The sequence below is a fragment of the Dendrobates tinctorius genome, unplaced genomic scaffold (genome assembly GCF_039654945.1).
Source record: "Dendrobates tinctorius isolate UK_male_01 unplaced genomic scaffold, ASM3965494v1 ptg000035l, whole genome shotgun sequence".
NCBI lineage: Eukaryota > Metazoa > Chordata > Amphibia > Anura > Dendrobatidae > Dendrobates > Dendrobates tinctorius.
In genome coordinates, this window is record NW_027361703.1 from 63,248,528 (window position 1) to 63,271,132 (window position 22,605).

At 43.8% G+C, this 22,605-nt stretch overlaps 1 protein-coding gene across 1 annotated transcript in view; it reads left to right on the forward strand.

Moving 5' to 3' along the window:
- The first annotated feature begins 487 nt into the window (after positions 1-487).
- Positions 488-22,605, forward strand: part of LAMB4 (laminin subunit beta 4) — a 339,109-nt gene continuing 316,991 nt past the window's right edge. The window contains exons 1-3 of the mRNA XM_073573188.1: positions 488-557; positions 8,122-8,279; positions 11,067-11,202. Coding sequence (XP_073429289.1) covers positions 488-557; positions 8,122-8,279; positions 11,067-11,202 — 364 coding nt within the window. The remainder of the gene's footprint in view (positions 558-8,121; positions 8,280-11,066; positions 11,203-22,605) is intronic.

Sequence of the window (22,605 nt, forward strand, 5' to 3'; positions counted from 1 at the left end):
AACTCCGAGCAGTACTCCTCAGCTAGCCGGCCCCCCTGCATGATCTTACAGAGCTTGGACTCTTCCAGGGAGACACCATCAGGAGCCCCATACACTAGCGCCAAAGCCGCAAAAAACATCCACTGACAGCAAAGATGGTGAGTTGGTCAGCAGGGAGAAGGCTTAGGACTGTGGATCACCCTTAAGAAGGGAGACTACAATCCCCACTTATTGTTTCTCACCCCCTGAGGAAGAGGGCTGAGCCTGAAATACAATTTACAGGCTTCCTTAAAAATCATAAATTTATCTCTCTCCAGAGAACCTGTTGGGGAGAGAAATCTTAGGTTCAGTTGAGCCTGGGCTTGAGCCGAGACCAAGAACCCAGACACAAGCTGAAGCTGCTGTACCACCTGAGATCGCAACTCCATAACATCATCTGTCATGGTCTGGATCAGGTGTGCTAAAGCCTCCGCTTGAGCCATAGGCTCTCCGGTAAATGGTACTAATAATGTCAAGCTCGGATATGTGTAAGTCCGGCGGACAACATGGTATGCAAATTCGACAGGATGGCCCTAAAGGTAGGGAGCAAGAGATTGGACACCTCCTGACACCAACCTGTGCCTGTCCCTAAACTCCCTATTGTCCTATTCAGGTGCTTCTCACCACTTCTGGCACGTGCCTAGTCCCTGATTGTCTCCTTAATGTAGCCTGGCTAGTGCACTGGTGCGAAGGGCGCCAACCTCACCACTGCAGATGGTGAAACACAGGGGAAGAGGCAAACATTGTATATACAAAGAAAAAGGGACAAAATACTCAGGTTCAGACTCCTCTGTCAAGCTCCACAGCATTTAAAACAGCACCAGGAATCTGAACTCCCACAGCTGCAGCAAAACCACCAACACAAGAGAGCTCCTTGCTCCAACTGGTCTGCAAAGAATAACTATTACCAACGATCATCTGATGGGTCATGTGACTGTTTAAAGAAAGATGGGCGTGGCTTCCAACCAACATAAGCTGAACATCCTAAAAGAAGCTACCACAAAGAGACTGACATTAACACTTCATGGAAAAAACATTTACATTTCAGCAGAACCAGAGGAGCCACAAATTCCATGTTAAATCATGACATTATCATTGCTGGGACAAAGCAGCTTGTGCCTCCTGGTCCGACACACCCCCTCCTGTGATAGGCAGCTTACTGTCTATGGACATTGTATATACAGAGCTTGAGGTGGGTACTTAAGGTTTCTCAGCTCTGCTTTATGCTAAATCTAAAAACTCTGATTGTGTGAGAACTGCTGCACCCTGTAATCTAAGTGATACATCGGAATCAGTTTCTTTTTGTCTACATCATGCTACTCTCATATGAGGTGGTAAAAACCTGCTGACAAAATTCCTTAAATATACATGAGTTGCAAAGCTGAAGGACAGGAGTGGCAATTAGGCTGGGGTCACACTTTCCGACGAGAAATACGGTCTGTACTATCCATGCGTAATACGGAGAAATGTCCACTAAATAGTGATCCGTATGTCATCCATAATTAACGTGTGGTCGCATATTTTGCGCATGTAAGCATCCGTGTGGCATCCGTATGCCATCCGTATGCCGACATTTTCTCGCAGGCTTGCAAAATGGACATATAATAGATCCCTATGACAGGTTAAAACTCAAAAGAAAGAATAGATATATACACATAGAATACATATATATACATATATACACATGTCATTGAGACACATAAATAGATTGTAGGGATTTCACTCGCTTAGGTGCAACGGGTGGCAATCAGGAGGCACGTTCCATGTAAAGTTCATAGGATTTATTGCTTCATAAACCAAAACAGCAGATCACCCTTTGCGGAGGAGTTTCTCAGGAGAATTGCCTCAGGATAGCGTGTCGCATAGTCCAGGATGACTAATATATACTGATGGCCCCGGGCTGATTTAACTAAGGGACCGACCAAGTCCATGGCAATTCTCTCAAATGGCACCTCAGTAATGGGCAATGGCACAAAGGGGTTCTGGAAGTGAGATGTGGGGGCAGTTAACTGACATGTTGGGCAGGACCTGCAATAGTTTCTTATCTCCCGGTGACATCCAGGCCAATAGAACCTCTGCACAACCCGTTCCTGCGTTTCTTCCACCCCCAAGTGTCCTCCCAAGATGTGTGAATGGGCCAAGTCCAACACTTTCTCTCTATAGGGGCCTGGTACTAAGAACTGTTCTACCAACTCCTCCCTTATTTTCGTGACCTGGTATAACAACTCCCCACTCATCATAAAATAGGGAAACCTTCTGTCCGCTCCCGGCTCTTGTGCAACCCCATTAATGACGGTGACATTGTTGAAAGCTTCTCTCAGTGTTGGGTCCCTATGTTGGGCAGTCCCAAAATTTTCACTGGCCACCCCTAACTCCGGAATGTCAGATACAGGAGACCCTTCCTCCTCATCCCCCACAAGGACACATAAAGGAAACCCGTCTACCTCTGATGGTGGCGATACCTTATTAGGCTTCATTGGTTACCTGCTCTTGCTAGCAATCTCAGAACCCTTACCCTACAGATCCCAAAACAGACAGAAATCCCGGCCTATAATTATAGGATGCAACAAGTCCCGAACGACGCCAACTTCATGGGACTCGGTGCCATGCGCCATTTCAATGTTCACCCTGGCCATAGGGTAGTCTTTTGCATCGCCATGTATGCACTGAATGCCAACCTTTTTTCCCGAGAGTAGGTTGAGAGGAAAACTGGCCCATACAAGGGTCACCAAGCTCCCAAAGTCTAGCAGCGCCATTATTGCTCGACCGTTCACCTTCATGGGACACGCTTGTGGCCCCTCGTTAGGTGGCGAGTTCACACTGCAAGCTGGATATGCATAGTATGAACTACGGCGTCCCATGCTGCAGTCCCTCTGCTCGGTGGTCTGGGAACAACGGGCAGCTATATGTCCTGGCCCGTGGCACTTCCAGAAAATAATATCACCCTTGGGGACCTTGGACACTGCCTCCCCCGCCCCTTTTTGACCTTGGATGCCCCACCCCTTTTTGGGACTCCACCCCCTGTTGGGACCCCCAATACGGAATGGGCTGCTTCCCCAAGGAGCCTTCCATCCCCTGGTATCTCTCGACCAGTCCGACCAGTTCATCCGCATTCTGGGGATCACCCTGGGCAACCCAAGTCTGTAGGGGTCTCGGCAGAGAATGCACCAACCGATCCATCACCACTCGCTCTACCATCTGTGCAGGGGAAGACAACTCTGGCTGCAGCCATTTCTGGACCAGGTGCAACAGTTCGAACACTTGGGAGTGCGGCGGTTTGTCCTGGTGATAGGCCCAGCGGTGAACTCACTGTGCCCTGATAGTCATTGTCACCCCCAAACATGCGAGAATTTCTGCTTTTGGTTTGGGATACTCCTTGGTGTCTTGTACAGTCAAGTCATAGTACGCCTTCTGGGGCTCCCCCTTCATGTATGGGGCCAGTACCTCTGCCCACTGCTCTGGCTGAAGTTTTTCCCTCTCAGCCACCCTCTCAAATACTGTCAGGAATGCCTCAACATCATCCTCAGGGGTCATTTTTTGTAATGCGCGTCTTACCGCCTTCCAGACGTGGGTCGCATCAGCCAGACCTGGGGTTGGGGCGCTCGTCCAGCCCTCCTGGAGGGTGGTTGCCAGAAGCTGCGTCTGCTGCCGTTGCTCCTGCTGGCTCTGCTGCCGTTGCTCCTGCTGGCTCTGCTGGATCTGCTGTAACAACAGCCTGTTAGTCTCCGGTTGCTATGCCTGGGACTGGACCAGGTGTTTCAGCAGGTCCTCCATTATTCCAGGTAGTGCTTGCTGCCTCGCTGAAAACTTTACCCAGGACATGCAGCAACTGTCTCAAGTCTCTGCTGGGAACACTGCCCACACGTCTAGCACCAATTGTAGGGATTTCACTCGCTTAGGTGCAACGGGTGGCAATTAGGAGGCACATTCCATGTAAAGTTCATAGGGTTTATTGCTTCATAAACCAAAACAGCAGATCACCAAAAGAAACATCCTTCAGCTCAAGAGGAAAAAAAAACATAAATGTCCATTCCTTCAGGCTCAGTCCTGGAGCCTCAGCACACACAGGAGGATTGTCCCTCCTCACATACAGCCCTCTGTTTCAGGAGTAGTCTATGTTATATGGGTATAGCCACACCCACGAACCCAGCAGCCATCAATATTAACCCATTAGCCACCACTACAGGGCAATGGGAATAGAGACAATAAGTGCCAGAAAAGCCGCATCTTATAGATGTGCCTTTTCTGGGGTGTCTGGGGGGCAGATTTTTGTAGCTGGGGGGGCAAAAACAATGGTCTCTCTCAAGGCTATTAAAATCTGCCCTCACTCACCTGCTTTACCTCTCTGGTTGTGATTTTGCCGCAGGAGCCCACATATTTTTTCCCCACAAATTAACCCCTTAATTTAACACCTAGACGTCCCAAATTTTACACACAAACCCTAATCTATTTATTAGTCAGGGACATATAAAAAAATACATGATTAAAATGGTTTACTGTATGTAAACCGTGTGTCATTTCATGTCGGGTTTTGGAATGATTTTACAGAAGCCAGCATTTGATTTTGCGGCTATTCTACTATGTAGAACTCTATGAAATATAAACATATATATATGTGTGTCTCAATGACATGTGTATATATATATGTATTCTATGTGTATATATCTATTCTTTCGTTTATTTATTAAACCTGTCAGTGTGATTTTACTGTATCGCGCACTGAATTGCCGGCTTTTCTATAGGACACTGGGTGCGCATTTCTCGCAAGTCACACATCTGGTCTGTGTGTAATGCATTTTTTTGCGCACCCATAGACTTGCATTGGCGTATTTCGGCCGGAATATGCTGACAATCCCAGCATGCTGCGATTGGCACGGACCGTAAAATACGCGCAAGAAATATATGACTGATGGGAGCTACCCCATAGAGAATCATTGGTCCATGTGCAATGCGTGGTTTTTACGCCTCTCACTTGTCCATATCTCTCTAGTGTGACCCCGGCCTTAGCTCATAAAACTGACCTGCATAAAAGCCTTCCTTTACTTGTGTATAAAGGGAATCTATCACCAGGTTTTTGCTACCCCAACAGAGAGCAGCATGATATAGGGGAAGAGACCCTGATTGCAGCAATGTATCACTAACTGGGCTGCTTGCTGTAGTTTTGATAAAATTACTGTTTTCTCTTCTGCAGATCTACCAGTTGTCCGGATGTTGCGCCCTGTATAACCTAACCCTCATCACTGATTGTCAGTCTAATGTGTACACTGTGCTTAGGCAAGAAGCTGTCCATCAATGGTGGGAGAGGGGTTACATAGAGCTCATGAATTAAGACTACATGTTTTCAAGCATGTTTTCTAGTCTTCTAATGATAATCTGACAGGAAGAAATAGGGATATAGGCCACTCTGTTGTACTAATAAGTGCTTAGATAGGACACCACTCCATAAGTAAAGCACAAAGTAAGGGATCTGGCACTACAAGCATGCAATGCAAAGAGTGTAGCTTTATTAGAACCTCAATCCAAACAAGTCACTGTTTTGGTCAGACAAAAAGACCTTCCTCAGACAGATAGCAGATAAATAAGTGAGATAAGCAGTAGTGCCAGATCCCTTAGGGTCCCGTTTCACATAGCGATGCACCAGCGATCCCGACAGGGATACGACCTGGTAAGGATCGCTGGTGCGTCGCTACATGGTCGCTAGTAAGCTGTCAAACACACAGATCTCTTCAGCGACGCAGCAACGATCCGGCGATCCGTATAACGACCTCGGCATTCGTTGGTACCTTGTCACACAGTAGCTTTTCTGATGACTCCCGCCTGCGTCCCTGAGTTCTGCGTCGCCAACGAGGTCGCTCATCGGCGTCAAACACAGCGATGCATGCTGGCTAGCGGGACACCAGCAATGAAAAAATGTCCCAGGACATTCGAGCACGATCAGCGATATCCAGCGGGGGGGTGGGGCCGGTCGCCGCTATGTATCACATGTAGCGAGATCGCTGGCGAGGTCGCTGTTGCATCACAAAATCGGTGACGCTTCAGTGATCTCGCTAGCGATCTCGCTATGTGTGACAGGGGCTTTACTTTGTGCTCCTGATAAGAAGGCTACATTCACTTGAGTGTATAAAAAATCATCTGAATCTCATCTAGAACAAATGGATGATTATTCTTCTGTATAATCATCCGAGCGCCATCCATTTTTATAATTCTTCAAATGTTATAATTTACAAGACCAAATGCAATTTCCTATATTAAAGAATTGCAATGTATCTGAAAAAAAAGTTGAACAGTAGTCTCCAAAATACAGACCAGTGCATGCTGAAAATTTTTTCACGTGGATACTAAGTCTGAGTGAAAAAAAATCTGCCTTACTGAATAACATAGGTCGCGTGCTGTCAAGTTTTTCATGTGACGGCACTTGGACTGAAAATACGGTTGTGAAACAAAGCCAAAAATGGTTATTTTATCAAAACTGCAGCAAGCAGCCCAGTGACACTCAAGTCTATACAATACACATCTTTCAGATTAGGTTGAAAAACCTGGTGACAGGTTCCCTTTTAGAAATAAGAGATGTATAAAGACAAATTAGTTATTTGTCCAAGCATGAGCAATAGGAAGGAATTGAAGGAGATAGTGTGCAAAGAGCAATTATTGAGTGAAGTTTACTTGTATTTCATAATATCCCGTGACGCACAGAGTAACTATTTGAAGAATGTGCTACATTTACTTTAGTGTCTTCATGTGCAATGTTTTTCCAACTGCAGCACCTCGTGTCTTTGCCTTTAGAGTGGTGTTTTATTATTTAACTATGTTTTGATAAAAATCAGGGAGGGAAATCTGCATGTAAAATATTATCATGGTTTTCAAAAACATTCATAAAAAATAACCACAAATGTGATAGTATCATTATTTTTTATATGTGGTAATGGGGCAGCTCTCTGCAGATCACTAGTGAGGCATGTACATTAGTAGGATAATATGAAGAGCATCCTGTAACAGCAGCCAGATGCATCCTGTACGTGCGGATAACTGCTACATGAATGTAGATAAATGTTCCCTGTGTTAGGCTGGGTTCACATACAGGTATATGCATTGCAGCAGACTCAACTTTTGGAGTCTGATGCAACTCAACATATCAGAACTGATTGGAAAACTGCATCGGTTGCCAAGAAGACTTCCATTTAGACCCCTGCACATGAGTGTATAAAAATCATCTGATTTCCATCTAGAAAACTCAGATGATTTTCATCTGATTCTAATCTGTGTTCCATCCTTGTGTCTGTTTTTACAGCTATATGACATCCATGTGACGCTCGGGTGCGATCCATTATTTCATACATCTACATTATAAAATAGACGATAATACAAGATAAAATTCAGTTTGCTAGCTTAAAGCAAATGTATCTGTAACAATTGGATACCACTCTAATGTTCCATGAGGGATCTGTTTTTGCTTACGCACCCATAGACTTGAATGGGCAAGTCTCATCCAAAGCTCGAAACAAAATACTTGATTTCTCTCTCAGACAAGCCAAGAGGAAAATTGATAATCTAAACAGCCCTATTCAATAACTTGGCTCAGTGTGATGAGTGATCAAAAATTAAACAGCACACGTCAGATTTATTCACTCTGAATGAACCTTTACTCCCAAGTGCTGACTTGATACTTGATCCCACAGTTACATGAAACATTGTGAGCATGCCACCAGTCCTGCACCTTTCACAAGAAAGGTGGGAATGATCCCACGGCAAACAATGGGACAAGTTCCTCCATCAGGACCAGCAATATGGGAACCCAGCCTAAGGAAAAAAGACACTTAGCATGAGAATGAAGACCCAAGGTGGCAGTAGACAATAATGGAACCAAATTGGTAACCAAAATCATTGCTATTATTATTATTTGTCTCACTGTCATGTTAATAACACTTTCACTTCACTTAATGTCTCTTTAGAAAGCCTAAATCTGATCTAGCCTCATTTATTAATACTATTGTTTTATGATGACATGGTGACAAAGACAATAAGAGTATTTTGTATTGTACTGAAATAAATAAAATCTTTCACGCAGACATCAGTTATGTTTCCTTTTCTCTTTTTTTTAATGAGAGCTTCTAAGTCTTGTCAATGGACAGCAGAGCTGTGACGATGGTTCGTGTTATCCAACGATTGGAGACCTTCTAGTAGGACGCAGCAAGCAGCTCTCAGCATCTTCAACATGTGGGCAGGAAGAGCCAGAGAGATACTGCATCATCAGCTACTTAGAGGTAACATTTGAGAAACAGTATCAATGTGGTACTATGGGAATATCTTAAAAGTATAGAACAATTTCTCACAGTAACCTGTCCTGAGCATGTTATAACAGTGTATAGTTTTTTCCACTGCTTTCTTCTCTTTATTCTTCTTGCCAGTTTTTTTTCGCTCCTTTTCTTTCTCATCTTTGTTTTTTCCTTATTATCATATCACGCTCAACTTTTTCTAAATTCTCCCTGATGCAAGACATTGCTAGTACTTGATATAACCATACAGTCATGGCCAAAAGTATTGACACCCCTGCAATTCTGTCAGATAATACTCAGTTTCTTCCTGAAAATGATTGCAAACACAAATTCTTTGGTATTATTATCTTCATTTAATTTGTCTTAAATGAAAAAACACAAAAAGAATTGTCCTAAAGCCAAATTGGATATAATTCCACACGAAACATAACAAAGAGGGTGGACAAAAGTATTGGCACTGTTCGAAAAATCATGTGATGCTTCTCTAATTTTTGTAATTAACAGCACCTGTAACTTACCTGTGGCACCTAACAGGTGTTGGCAATAACTAAATCACACTTGCAGCCAGTTGACATGGATTAAAGTTGACTCAACCTCTGTCCTGTGTCCTTGTGTGTACCACATTGAGCATGGAGAAAAGAAAGAAGACCAAAGAACTGTCTGAGGACTTGAGAAACCAAATTGTGAGGAAGCATGAGCAATCTCAAGGCTACAAGTCCATCTCCAAAGACCTGAATGTTCCTGTGTCTACCGTGCGCAGTGTCATCAAGAAGTTTAAAGCCCATGGCACTGTGGCTAACCTCCCTAGATGTGGCCGGAAAAGAAAAATTGACAAGCGATTTCAACGCAAGATTGTGCGGATGTTGGATAAAGAACCTCCACTAACATCCAAACAAGTTCAAGCTGCCCTGCAGTCCGAGGGTACAACGGTGTCAACCCGTTCTATCCGTCGGCATCTGAATGAAAAGGGACTGTATGGTAGGAGACCCAGGAAGACTCCACTTCTTACCCCGAGACATAAAAAAGCCAGGCTGGAGTTTGCCAAAACTTACCTGAAAAAGCCTAAAACATTTTGGAAGAATGTTCTTTGGTCAGATGAGACAAAAGTAGAGCTTTTAGGGCAAAAGCATCAACATAGAGTTTACAGGAGAAAAAAGAGGCATTCAAAGAAAAGTACTCGGTCCCTACAGTCAAACATGGCGGAGGTTCCCTGATGTTTTGGGGTTGCTTTGCTGCCTCTGGTACTGGACTGCTTGACCGTGTGCATGGCATTATGAAGTCAGAAGACTACCAACAAATTTTGCAGCATAATTTAGGGCCCAGTGTGAGAAAGCTGGGTCTACCTCAGAGGTCATGGGTCTTCCAGCAGGACAATAACCCAAAACATACTTCAAAAAGCACTAGAAAATGGTTTGAGAGAAAGCACTGGAGACTTCTAAGGTGGCCAGCAATGAGTCCAGACCTGAATCCCATAGAACACCTGTGGAGAGATCTAAAAATGGCAGTTTGGAGAAGGCACCCTTCAAATATCAGGGACCTGGAGTAGTTTGCCAAAGAAGAATGGTCTAAAATTCCAGCAGAGCATTGTAAGAAACTCATTGATGGTTACTGGAAGCGGTTGGTCGCAGTTATTTTGGCTAAAGGTTGTGCAACCAAGTATTAGGCTGAGGGAGCCAATACTTTTGTCCGGCCCATTTTTGGAGTTTTGTGTGAAATGATCAATGTTTTGCTTTTTGCTTCATTCTCTTTTGTGTTTTTTCATTTAAGACAAATTAAATGAAGATAATAATACCAAAGAATTTGTGATTGCAATCATTTTCAGGAAGAAACTGAATATTATCTGACAGAATTGCAGGGGTGTCAATACTTTTGGCCATGACTGTAATTCTATGTAATGCTGTATAATAGTAGCTACATTTGTCTACCACATGTAATCTACTTAAATTAACTGATATGGATTCTTATAGTTAAAGGGATTGTTCATGGATTTACCATTGATAGCCTATCCTTAGGATAGGTCATCACTCATTGGGGGTGTACACCCCCGTCGATCGGCTACTCCCTGTGACTTTGGCTGTATCTGCTCAGCACAGTTCTGTCTACTGTATGGTGGCCACGGACAAGTACTGCACACCCACTATTCAAATCAATAGGGGGTGGATGTGCAGTATCCGGCTGCGGCCACTATTCCATCGACGAAACTGTGCTGTGCAGTAATGGATGCCACCAACTCTGGGAACAGCTGATCAGTGAAAGTGTCAAATGTCGTACCCCCACGATCAGATATTAATAATCTATCCTAAGGATAGGCCACCAATGTTAAAGTCCTGGACAACCCCTTTAAAATCTGTAGTTAAATCTTGGTCTCTTATGTAAGTTTGCAATTTCTTTTTTTGTACTGGATGAATTACCTTTGGCTTAAATTCCTGAAGTCTAGCTATCTTTTAAACGCCATGTTCTAAAAATCGAAAAACTTCCAGTTTGCACATGGTTTTCAAGTAAGTCTGTAGTGTGTGTATCTGTATCTCCTCAGCTCTGCTTTAATTATTCTGCAGTTTTTACTTAACTACTATAACTTTGTTTTATTTTTCAGAAAAAATCTTCTTCACATTGTGATGAAAATCCTAATAGGATATCTAATAGAACAGATTGCATTGTTAATTTGAGATTATTTTGCAGTTAGTAGTTACATTGTTGATTTTTTGTCTCCTACAATATGCTTATCACAATAATAAGAAAATATTTTAATATCTATATATGTCATTTTTTACACAGGATGATCAGAAATGTTTCATCTGTGACTCTAGGAATCCTTATAATCAATATTATCATACCAATAGTCATCAGATTGAAAATGTAATTTCAACGTTTGATCCAGACTGGAAAAAGAAGTGGTGGCAGTCTGAAAATGGTAAGACCATGATATAGCTAAAATAGACTAATGCTAAAAATAAAGCAATAAAATACTATACATAATAAATACATATAACCAAGGATAAAAACAAAATGAGCATATACCCTACAGTAAGTAGATAGTAAAAGTACATGTAAATACCAAAGGGTACTTAGTTGTCACTATTTTGATCAAAAAGCATAAAAGTTATCCCATCACGATACGGTGTAACCAATCATGATGGTCCAAACTCTATTATTCAGTTCAGTTTATTAAAAACTTTTATGTACAAGATATGTAAATATTACCGGTAATTGTAATTTTGGAAATTTAGAAAATTCTTTTAAAAAATTGACTATTCCTCAACAGATGCTGTTATGAGAGATAACAGTTTGAATTATAATAGTCCATAAAAGGTGAAAGTGATAAGCACCGCCGTAACAATTCAGACACTAATAGGAATCCAATAACACCCAGATAGATGGAGGCAAAATAAGACTCTCGGGTGCTCACCTCAAGAAAAAAGTGCTAACAATCCATGTAAAGCAATAAAGAAAAAAAGTGGCAGTCTTTCCACTCCTCTTTCCACTCCTCTTTCCTCTTTCCACTGTCCTGCCGTGCATGTTTTAACGGACTGAAATAAACGTTTTGACTTTTATGGACGGACCGTTGAGTGCCACCTATTTTTCTTTATTGCTTTACATGGGTTGAATTATAATGCCTGACCATTTTGTTCTTCAGGAGATATGATACTGTCATAGCAATTTGGCAGCAACTTTCTCTACTCTCCCCTATAGCTGAAACTCAGATGAGTGCTCGGTTGTCACACATTGAGGAAACTTGTGTGTATCGGTAACTTTGTGGAACACACATGTCACATAGTTATAATGAACACTATGGTTATGGCCATTTTAGTATGTGAAGAGCTGCTACATACTCCAATTAATATTTCTCTCTCACCCATGACAGCACCACGGAGAGAGGGGATCTGCCCTTCAGGGACAGGAACCTACAGATAAAAAGGGCAGTACCTCTCCTCCACCTCCAGTTGAGTTCCTGTCCCTGACGGGGGACCCACAGTACGATACCTTTCGTTTGTCCAGGATCCGGGGCCTGCCTGACCGGTGATGGCAGCGGGGAGGCCCCTTCCTCGGGAAGGTGCGGTGCCCGAAGCCGCCACTGCTGGGGCCAATGCAGGCTGCCGGGTGAGCAGGCGGGAGAGACGCCGGAGCCGCCGCTCCAGAGAGGAAGTCAGGGCTCACGGGGACCAGACAAACATTCGGACGGCGCCGGGGTACAGAGGTGTACCAAGATGGCGTCTGCCCCGGAAGTAGAAGTCGGCTTCCGAGTCCCGAGAACCGGCGCATGCGCAGGAGCGCTCTACCGGGGACCGCGGTGCAGGATGGGAGTGGTGACATCAGCCGGGAAATTTAAAATGGTGGCTGCACAAGCGCTCCTGGCTGGAAGTGATCTTGAACATCGGGGATAGCGACCAGCAACAGGAGCAGCAAGCCAGGCAGCAGCTTAAGCAGCACCACCACCACCATCATCGTCAAAAGGAACGCGGTACGGATTGTTGTTCCAGAACTCACTCCACGCAGCATAGCACGTCAGCTGCAAGGAGCAAATCGCCACCAGGAGAGCAGCTTATTCAGGACCTGACTCCATCTCCCGAATCGGTACCTGCAGCCGCATACTTTTGGGTGAGTGATCTACGTGAATGTTCACCATTGTATTAAAAATCCTTTTCCCTTACTAGGGAAAGAAGAAGGGGAAAAAGAACAGGGAGTGCCCCACTTGTACTAGACTCCTACCTATTTCTTGGGAGAAAAAACTCTGTGAGTCATGTACAAAAGAAATCCTCTGTCAGGAAACTCCAGATTTCGCCTCTGACCTAAGAGCCGCAATAAAATCAGAGGTTCAGGGTGCCCTTACATCCCTTAAGCATAGGGACAAATCAAAAAAGAAAGACACAATAGTGACTTCCCAGTCGGATTCCTCGACGTCGGGAGAAATCATGTAAAAAACCTCAGATTCCGGTTCCTCATCCTCAGACAAGGAAACAGAGGGGTGTCACTGCTTCCCCTTAGACGAGATAGACAAACTAGTGAAAGCGGTAAGGTCTACCATGGGGGTGCTGGACCCTAGGGCCGATAAAACAGTCCAGGACATAATGTTCGGGGGACTGGGCCAGAAAAAGCGGAGAGTGTTCCCGCTAAATGGAAATGTGCAGGGTCTAATAAAAAAAGAATGGGATAAACCGGACAGAAAAAACACCACAGTCCCTTCCCTTAAATGGAAATATCCCTTTGAGGAAGAGGCATCTACATCTTGGGATAAAGCCCCGAAGCTCGATGTAGCTGTAGCAAATGCCTCAAAGAAATTCGCCCTCCCCTTTGAGGACATGGGCACCCTCAGGGATCCCCTAGATAAAAAGGCAGATACCTTTCTTAAAGGGGCATGTGAATCAGCTGGAGGTAACCTCAGCGGCAACATGTACTTCTTGAGCCCTAATGGTTTGAGTGGACCAACTAGAAAAGCAACTAAGAGAAGCGACGCCAAGGGATAAAATCCTAGACTCTATCCCAGTAATAAGGGGAGCGGCTGCCTTCTTAGCGGACTCATCGGCAGATTCAGTTCGGTTATCGTCCAAAGCAGCAGCACGTAGAACACTATGGCTTAAAAGCTGGCCGGGGGACCTACAGACCAGGATGAAACTGTGTTCAATCCCCTGTGAAGGAAAATTCCTTTTTGGGGAGACGTTAGATGACATCCTCCAGACAGCGAGGCAAGAAGAAAGGGTTCCCAAATTTAGGGCCTGCAGCATTTAAGAGGCCCTTTCGGAGTAGAAAGTTTCTTCAGCGGAGACCACCGAGAGAGAAAAAGTGGGATAAGAGAAGAGATAGAGGGTTCCTCTTCGGCAACTCGTCCTGAGACAAAAAGCCCTCTAGGTGACAGTTTGCTCAGGGTAGGGGGAAGGTTAAACCTTTTTCTCCCAGCCTGGGAAAGAATCTCAAACAACCCATGGATAGTAAACCTAATCCAGGAGGTCCTAAGGATAGACTTTCTCTCCCTCCCGCCTAAAAAGTATGTAATGACTCTGCTAAGATCCAGTATGCAAGAGCAGGAAGCCCTGGAAAACAAAGTCCTAAGCTTGGTAGAAAAAGGAGTCCTCCAGGAGGTTCCCCTGCAGGAAAGGGGCAGGGGGTTTTACTCCCCTCTTTTCCTGGTGACCAAGCCAGACGGCACATTTCGGACGATTATAAAATTTAAAAAAGTAAACAAATACGTCAGAAATCAAAGCTTCAAAATGGAGTCAATCAGGTCCACCACCAAAATCCTGTTCCCGAACTGCTTCATGACGGTGTTAGATCTCAGTGACGCCTATTATCACGTCCCCATTCACAAAAACTCCAGTAAATATCTCAGGCTAGCCGCCTCGATAAAGGGCGAGATAAGAAAACTCCAGTACAGAGCCTTGCCATTCGGAATATCTGTAGCTCCACGCGTATTTACCAAAATAGTGGCAGAGATGATGGCCCATATAAGGGAGAAAGACATAATAATAATCCCGTATCTGGACTATTTTTTTAATAGCAAGCAGCTTGGCTCAAAAATGCTGGGAACAGAGGGACAGGGTGATGGACACTCTGTGGGGCCTGGGCTGGCTCCTAAATCTAAAAAAATCAAGATTGTAGCCCAGCAGAGTACAGGAATTCTTGGGTCTAACATTGGACTCAAACATTCAAGAGTGCCGCCTCCCAGACCGCTAGAAGGAGAAAATCGCTCAAATTGTAACAAGAGCCATCCAAAATCCCTCCATGACATTAAGAAAAGCGATGTAAAGTATAGCGTGGCACTACTACAAGGTGCACAAGTAGGTTACCCAGACCCAAGTGAATAATAAAGTAACTTGGCACTCAACTGAATGATCTTTTTTGAAAATAAGTTTTTATTGTGGCAGTCACAAAGGACGTTTCGGCCTACAATTGGCCTTCGTCAGTCTGCTGTAATTATAACAATAATATAAAACAACATACAGAAGACAAAATAAAAATTATATCCTCAAATTGGTACCATAGAGTAACGTATGTGTTTACAATTCATATATACAGACTTAAAAAATAGTGAAACACAATAACCTGTGGAGGCATACACAGAAAACCAGGTGGGGGGAGAAAGAAAAAATAGAAAATGGCGGCCTACCCGACTGCTGCAGATGATGAAGTTAAAAGTGGAGAATTATATAAGATCCTATAGTGAAAGAAAGTGCTTTGAGATTGTGTAATTGAGTGAGCAATAGAGTGCAGTACTGGAGAAGTCATACCTATTACAAGGCAGTGATTTTGGAGGTTACTGCAATGACCAACTGTCTATAACACGTGTAGTGCTCTATCAAATATAAAGAGATGAGTGAATAATTAGTAGTAGCTCATTATGAAAGAGAGAAAGATAAAGAGATAAAAAAAATAAAAAAAGTTTTTTGAATATACACCTGGTGAATCCGGAAGAAATTGGAACAGGCAATGGAGCTTAAGTCTCTAGGGGCTTTATGCCTGTAAGAGTTTATGCCTAAAAAATGGAAATGCACCGATATAAAGTATAAGTATTAAAAGAAAAAAAAAAAAAAAAAATATATATATATATATATATACACTCACTGGCCACTTTATTAGGTACACCTGTCCAACTGTGTGTTAAGACTTAATTTCTAATCAGCCAATCACATGGCGGCAACTCAGTGCATTTAGGCATGTAGACATGGTCAAGACAATCTCCTGCAGTTCAAACCGAGCATCAGTATGGGGAAGAAAGGTGATTTGAGTGCCTTTGAACGTGGCATGATTGTTGGTGCCAGAAGGGCTGGTCTGAGTATTTCAGAAACTGCTGATCTACTGGGATTTTCACGCACAACCATCTCTAGGGTTTACAGAGAATGGTCCGAAAAAGAAAAAAAATCCAGTGAGCGGCAGTTCTGTGGCCGGAAATGCCATGTTGATGCCAGAGGTCAGAGGAGAATGGGCAGACTGGTTCGAGCTGATAGAAAGGCAACAGTGACTCAAATTGCCACCCGTTACAACCAAGGTAGGCAGAAGAGCATCTCTGAACGCACAGTGCGTCGAACTTTGAGGCAGATGGGCTACAGCAGCAGAAGACCACACTGGGTACCACTCCTCTCAGCTAAGAACAGGAAACTGAGGCTACAATTTGCACAAGCTCATCGAAATTGGACAGTAGAAGATTGGAAAAACGTTGCCTGGTCTGATGAGTCTCGATTTCTGCTGCGACAATCGGATGGTAGGGTCAGAATTTGGCGTAAACAACATGAAAGCATGGATCCATCCTGCCTTGTATCAACGGTTCAGGCTGGTGGTGGTGGTGTCATGGTGTGGGGAATTTTTTCTGGGCACTCTTTGGGCCCCTTGGTACCAATTGAGCATCGTTGCAACGCCACAGCCTACCTGAGTATTGTTGCTGACCATGTCCATCCCTTTATGACCACAATGTACCCAACATCTGATGGCTACTTTCAGCAGGATAATGCGCCATGTCATAAAGCTCGAATCATCTCAGATTGGTTTCTTGAACATGACAATGAGTTTACTGTACTCAAATGGCCTCCTCAGTCACCAGATCTCAATCCAATAGAGCATCTTTGGGATGTGGTGGAACGGGAGATTCGCATCAGGGATGTGCAGCCGACAAATCTGCGCCAACTGTGTGATGCCATCATGTCAATATGGTCCAATATCTCTGAGGAATGCTTCCAGCACCTTGTTGAATCTCTGCCACGAAGAATTGAGGCAGTTCTGAAGGCAAAAGGGGGTCCAACCCGTTACTAGCATGGTGTACCTAATAAAGTGGCCAGTGAGTGTATATATATATATATATGAGGAGATGGCACACAGACCACCGGGAGCGCTCTGCGTATATATATATATATATATATATATATACGCAGAGCGTATATATATATATATAAGAGTGTCTTATATATATATATAAGAGTGTCATATGAGAAAGGCGATGCATTTTTTCACCCACATTCAGGTGGAAAATACGCACATTAAAGGTACAAGTAGCGGCCTTTGGCGCCCTTTATAACCATGATGTGGCAGGTAATCCTTGGGTGGCAAGATTTATTAAGGCCGTATACAGATCCAGGCCGACAGCTAATCAAAGATTACCACCATGGGACCTAAATCTTGTACTATCCACACTAACAGGCCCTCCATTCGAACCTATTCCCTCAGCATCCCTAAGAATCCTGTCGTTAAAAACAGTGCATCTTTTGGCTCTAACATCAGCTCGCAGAGTGAGCGATATGCATGCTTTATCAGTAGGGCCACCTTTCACAAAGATTCTAGATGATAGGGTCATTTTAAAGCCTGACCCGGCCTATCTACCGAAAGTGTCATCACACTTCCATAGGTCCTTCGTTCTTTCTGCCCAAATCCTAAAAATAAGGGAGAAGAAAAATTCCACACCTTAGATTTGAAGAGGTGCCTAGTGCAGTATCTAGAGGCCACCAAAAAATATAGGAAGGAAGGCTCTCTCTTTGTGTGTTTTCAGGGACCTCGGAAGGGACTTAAAGCATCTAAGAGTACCCTGGCAAGGTGGATAAGGGATGCGATTGCCCTGGCATATTCATCCAGTGGAAATACCATCCTGGAAGGGTTGAGAGCCCATTCCACAAGAGCGATGGCGACCTCATGGGCTGAAAGACCTGAGGTATCGATTGAACAAATCTGTAAGGCGGCCACCTGGTCATCACCTTCAACCTTTTTCAGACACTATCGATTAGATCTAGGCTCTATGTCTGACCTGACCTTCGGGAGAAGGGTCCTTCAGGCGGTGGTCCCACCCTAAGCTACCAATCTCTGTAATTCTCTCCGTGGTGCTGTCATGGGTGAGAGAGAATAGCTTAGTTACTCACCGATAACGGTGTTTCTTGAAACGCATGACAGCACCTGCTTATTCCATTCCCCTTCACGAGTGTGGTGAGCATGTTTTTTTTTTTGCTGTAGAGTGTTTCTGTTTAGGCACGGTGCTTCTGATAATAAGCAATATTATAATGTTGTGCATGTATTTCTGTTGTCTAACCTGGAGACCCTCTGATGCTCTGTAACCAACTGGAGGTGGAGGAGAGGTACCGCCCTTTTTATCTGTAGGTTCCTGTCCCTGAAGGGCGGATCCCCTCTCTCCGTGGTGCTGTCATGGGTTCCGAGAAACACCGTCATCGGTGAGTAACTAAGCTAATTCTTAATATTGTGTATAACATCAGGTTTGTTCATGGGGTTTTGGTGATATATATTTTCTCATTGTGGTGGATATAACATTTGACTACTGACCTTTCTTGCTGTTTTATACCTGTTTATGCATTTAAAGGGTAATAGTGTTCATACCCTAGGGCTGTGGTGGAGAACCTATGGTACTCCTGCCAGAGGGGGCACGCAGAGCGCTCCCGGTGGTCTGTGTGCCATCTCCTCAGCATTATTGCTGACACTCTCTTCTGCACGTGCCCCATCCTCCTCATCACTAGAGCAGCTGCCAATCTCCTCTGCATGTGTGCCATCTCAGGCGGTGCGCATGCTGAGGAGGGTGAGGGTGGTGGCGCTAGAGCTGACGGGATGGCCCGTGTGCAGAGGAGAGTGGCAGCGGCGGAAGTGCTGAGGAGATGGTGCGTGCCCACAGGTAGGACTGTAATATATGAAGAGTCCAGAGCAGCGGGCGAATGGTCAGAGGTGATTAGTAGAGATGGGCGAACACGAACAATAAAGTTTGGGGTCCATACCGAACACCTACTATACGTATACTGACCCCTAATACGGACTTCACCAGGACGTCTGTGTTACTGTTCAGATTCAGCCCCTGGACACCAGGTGTTTCTCATGCTGTCATCTCCATGACAGCGTGAGAAACACTGGTGGCTCTGATCTTTGGTAAGATTAATACCATCAGTCAGAGAGCTGCGGCTCCCATGCTCAGATGATAGTGTGAGCCTGCAGCTGTTACCGGAGGTAAAAACTTTACCTACGGTCACAGGTGTCATCTGCTGGGACTACTACACCCATCAGCCTATGCCTGCTGCTGCTAATAACAGCGAGAGAAGGCAGCACCTGGCGCCTGCACTATAAATTTAAGAAAAAATTGCATGGATTCCCCTGTATTTTTGATAATCAGCATGGCAAAACTAACAGCTGTGGACTGCAACCCTCAGTTGTCAGCTTTATTATGGCTGGTTATCAAGAACATAAATTAAGAAATAATTAAAAAAAACGGTGTGAGTTCCTCCCTATTTCTCAGCCTGGTAAGGGGCCATCAATATTGGCCTCCCCAGACTAAAATTACAGCTGCCTCAGATAAGGTGCATCTATTTGATGTACAAATTATGGCGCTTTGTCCTGCTCTTCCCACTTGCCCTGTGGCAGTGGCAAGTGTGCTTCATGTTTGTGGGGTTGATGTCATCTTTGCATTGTCTGGTAATTACAGCTTAGTAATTGATAGAGTCTATAGGGCTATTCCTATAGTCAAAGTGTAAATAAGCACACAGCAAGAATAAAGTCCTTTATTTGAAATAATAAAACACAGTTTTACCTTTTTATTTAAAAAAAAAAAAACACACAATTATACTCATCTAACTCCCAATGAATTTTGTCTCATGCTGTAATCCATGTCTGTGATAAATAGCTTTCAACCTGGACGGTGCCAAGATGCAATCATCCAAGCTGAAAACCACTGGAGAATAAGTTGCTGTGTTGTAAAAATAAGCAACTTTGCAATTTTACTTTTGATTAAAAATCCTTTCCATTCTCAAGAACAGACCTCCACTGAAACCGGTGGCTAGTATCTTAGTGCTTACAAGCGCTTTGCTATTATAGACTTTATAGTGCACTAATGTAGGAGTTGTTTGTCTAAACTAAAACCTCAGTATTCAGGTTAAATTGCCGAGTTTGCACATTGCGATAAATAAGGAAGTTTTGGATTGCAGTTTGGGCATTCGGTCTCTAAAAGGTTCGCCATCACTGCCAAAGGGTGCATTTAGGTGCATCTAGGGTGGGACGACGACAAGTCGGGCTGCCTTTCTTTCATTGATTTCTAGGGTGCCAACCTCCAGGCCAGGCAGGAGCACTTCTATAAATTCACAGAAAGAGCACAATGAATCCCAATGACTTTGAGGTATTTTACCTATTTGTCTCACCTGTGTTCCCTAGATATATCCATTTGTGTGCAACAGTGATTGCCCAGAGCCTTTGTTGCTCGACTGTCAGCTATCATACGTGAATAAGCATAGGACCTCTATTCATCGAGATCATCAATTTTCTCTCCGGTCTTGATGAGGGGATGTGTAAGTGACCTCATACATGTTAACACGGTGTTTAATGAGACGTGTAGCTAAACCCCCTGGCTTCTTAATATAGAGGCTGTGAAGTTGTACATTAAACTCTTTATTGATAGTACATTGTGACAGGAAAGGTGGAACTATAAGATGTAATAACAGCAATATTTCATAATATACTGTATATCTGTACAGCACATAAGATACAAATAGTCTGCAATGCACAGAATAATATGGGATAAATATGCAAATTGACAATTATCTAGCTAATACAGCAAACATACTATGAAACACAGCACTGTAACATAGAAAGTGTTCTTACCGACTATGCTTGAAGCAGCCTGTTTGCCAAGAGCACAAATTACAAAATGAGTGGTAAGGTGGTTTCTCTATCAGAATTGAAGAGGAAAAAGACGACTACTGTCTTTACTTATGACAAAAATAGGACTACAAAGCACTGCAGCAGGAACTGTCCCACAATGCTCTAGGAACTTTTCCATAATACATAGCAAACTGAACTAGAGTGAATACATTAAATCACCAGCAGATGGCACTGTTACCAAACAATATGAAATAGATGAGATTCAAATACAGAAAATACAATGTCATAGCTGGTATACGCACAAATACAGAAAATACAATGTCGTAGCTGGTATACACACAAATACAGAAAATACAATGTCGTAGCTGGTATACGCACAAAGTGACTAAACTCTCTGGATAGCTGAATTCATGACTGAGGCAGAACACTCCCCGCTTGACGTCAACCGATCTCCCAATTGTGTTTATTGAATGAAAACAGCTCCCATACAGGTCTGATAATCAATTTGGTCTTACCTTGTTTCCCTATTTTTAATTCCACCTTGCACACAATTACATCCTTTTTTGGAAACGTCTTGGAAAAGAAAACTAAACGCCATTTGTTTCTCCTACTCTGGCAATCTTGCATTAATACTACATTGCCAGGCTGGAGGCTAGGCTTGCTGGTTTGCCACTGTCTCCTTGTTTGTAGAGTAGAAATGTACTGTTTTTTCCACTTGTCCCAGAAGAAGTTGGGCAAACTCTTGTCTCCATTGACTTCTGTAACGGTCTTTAACATTAAATTGTCCTGGTACACAGCAAATAAGCTGTATTCACTACTGAGGCACAAGAGTAAGAATCAAAAGCTGTTAAAGCAAACCTGTCAGCAGGATTGTGCTCAGTAAACTATCGACACTGTCAGGTTTGAGCCATTATACTGATTAAAATGATACCTGGATACCTGTTGTTTAATCTGTATTTGCAGTTTGCAGTTAATGAGATTCTCGTGTTCCTGGGCGGCCCGTGGGGGATCTTTATGTGATGCTCTGCTTACTAAGGTATCATTTTAATCAGTATACCAGCGCCAACCTGACAGTGCCTATAGTTTACTTAGCAAACTCCTGCTGACATGTTCGCTTTAATAAATCGAGTTGTGCCAAATTTTGAAATTTTCCAAAGCTTTTACAATACTTTTTGGCTTAAAAACTTTGATGAATTGGACGCTATGAGTTCAGTAAGAAGTCCTCCTAATCAAGTTAGGATGATCAATCAGTAAGTGTTAGGGCTGGTGGAACGCACCAAATAATAAAATAATAGTAAGGTGCGTTCGCAGCCCGGGGTCCACCGTGCAGGGGTGGTAAACTGCTGCTTAGTAATGCCTGAAGTATAAAGTGGTATACAAAAGGTCACACGTGGGTTAACATCACCCAGTGTGAACAGGGCGAACTCTGTTACCTAACAGAGCCGCACTACCGCAGAACATAAATGCCAGAGCCTGTTTAGCTCACAGAGCTCGGCAACGGAGTGCACAGAATGCAGTCACAGAACACTGCCCCAAGCACACGGTGTCAGAGTCCCTCTAGACCTTCTGAGTGCGCGGCGTTGCACCTGCGGATGCCACTATAGACGCTAACTATGGTGGAGTGTCAAGCACGTGCACCGTGGCGTGCAGAGCCACCGGTGGACACTGATGCCAGTCTCAGACTCTGCCTCTACCTACACCTAAACCTGGGCGCTTAACAGGCTAGGCTGCACAACACATGTGTACCAAGGGTAGGGGT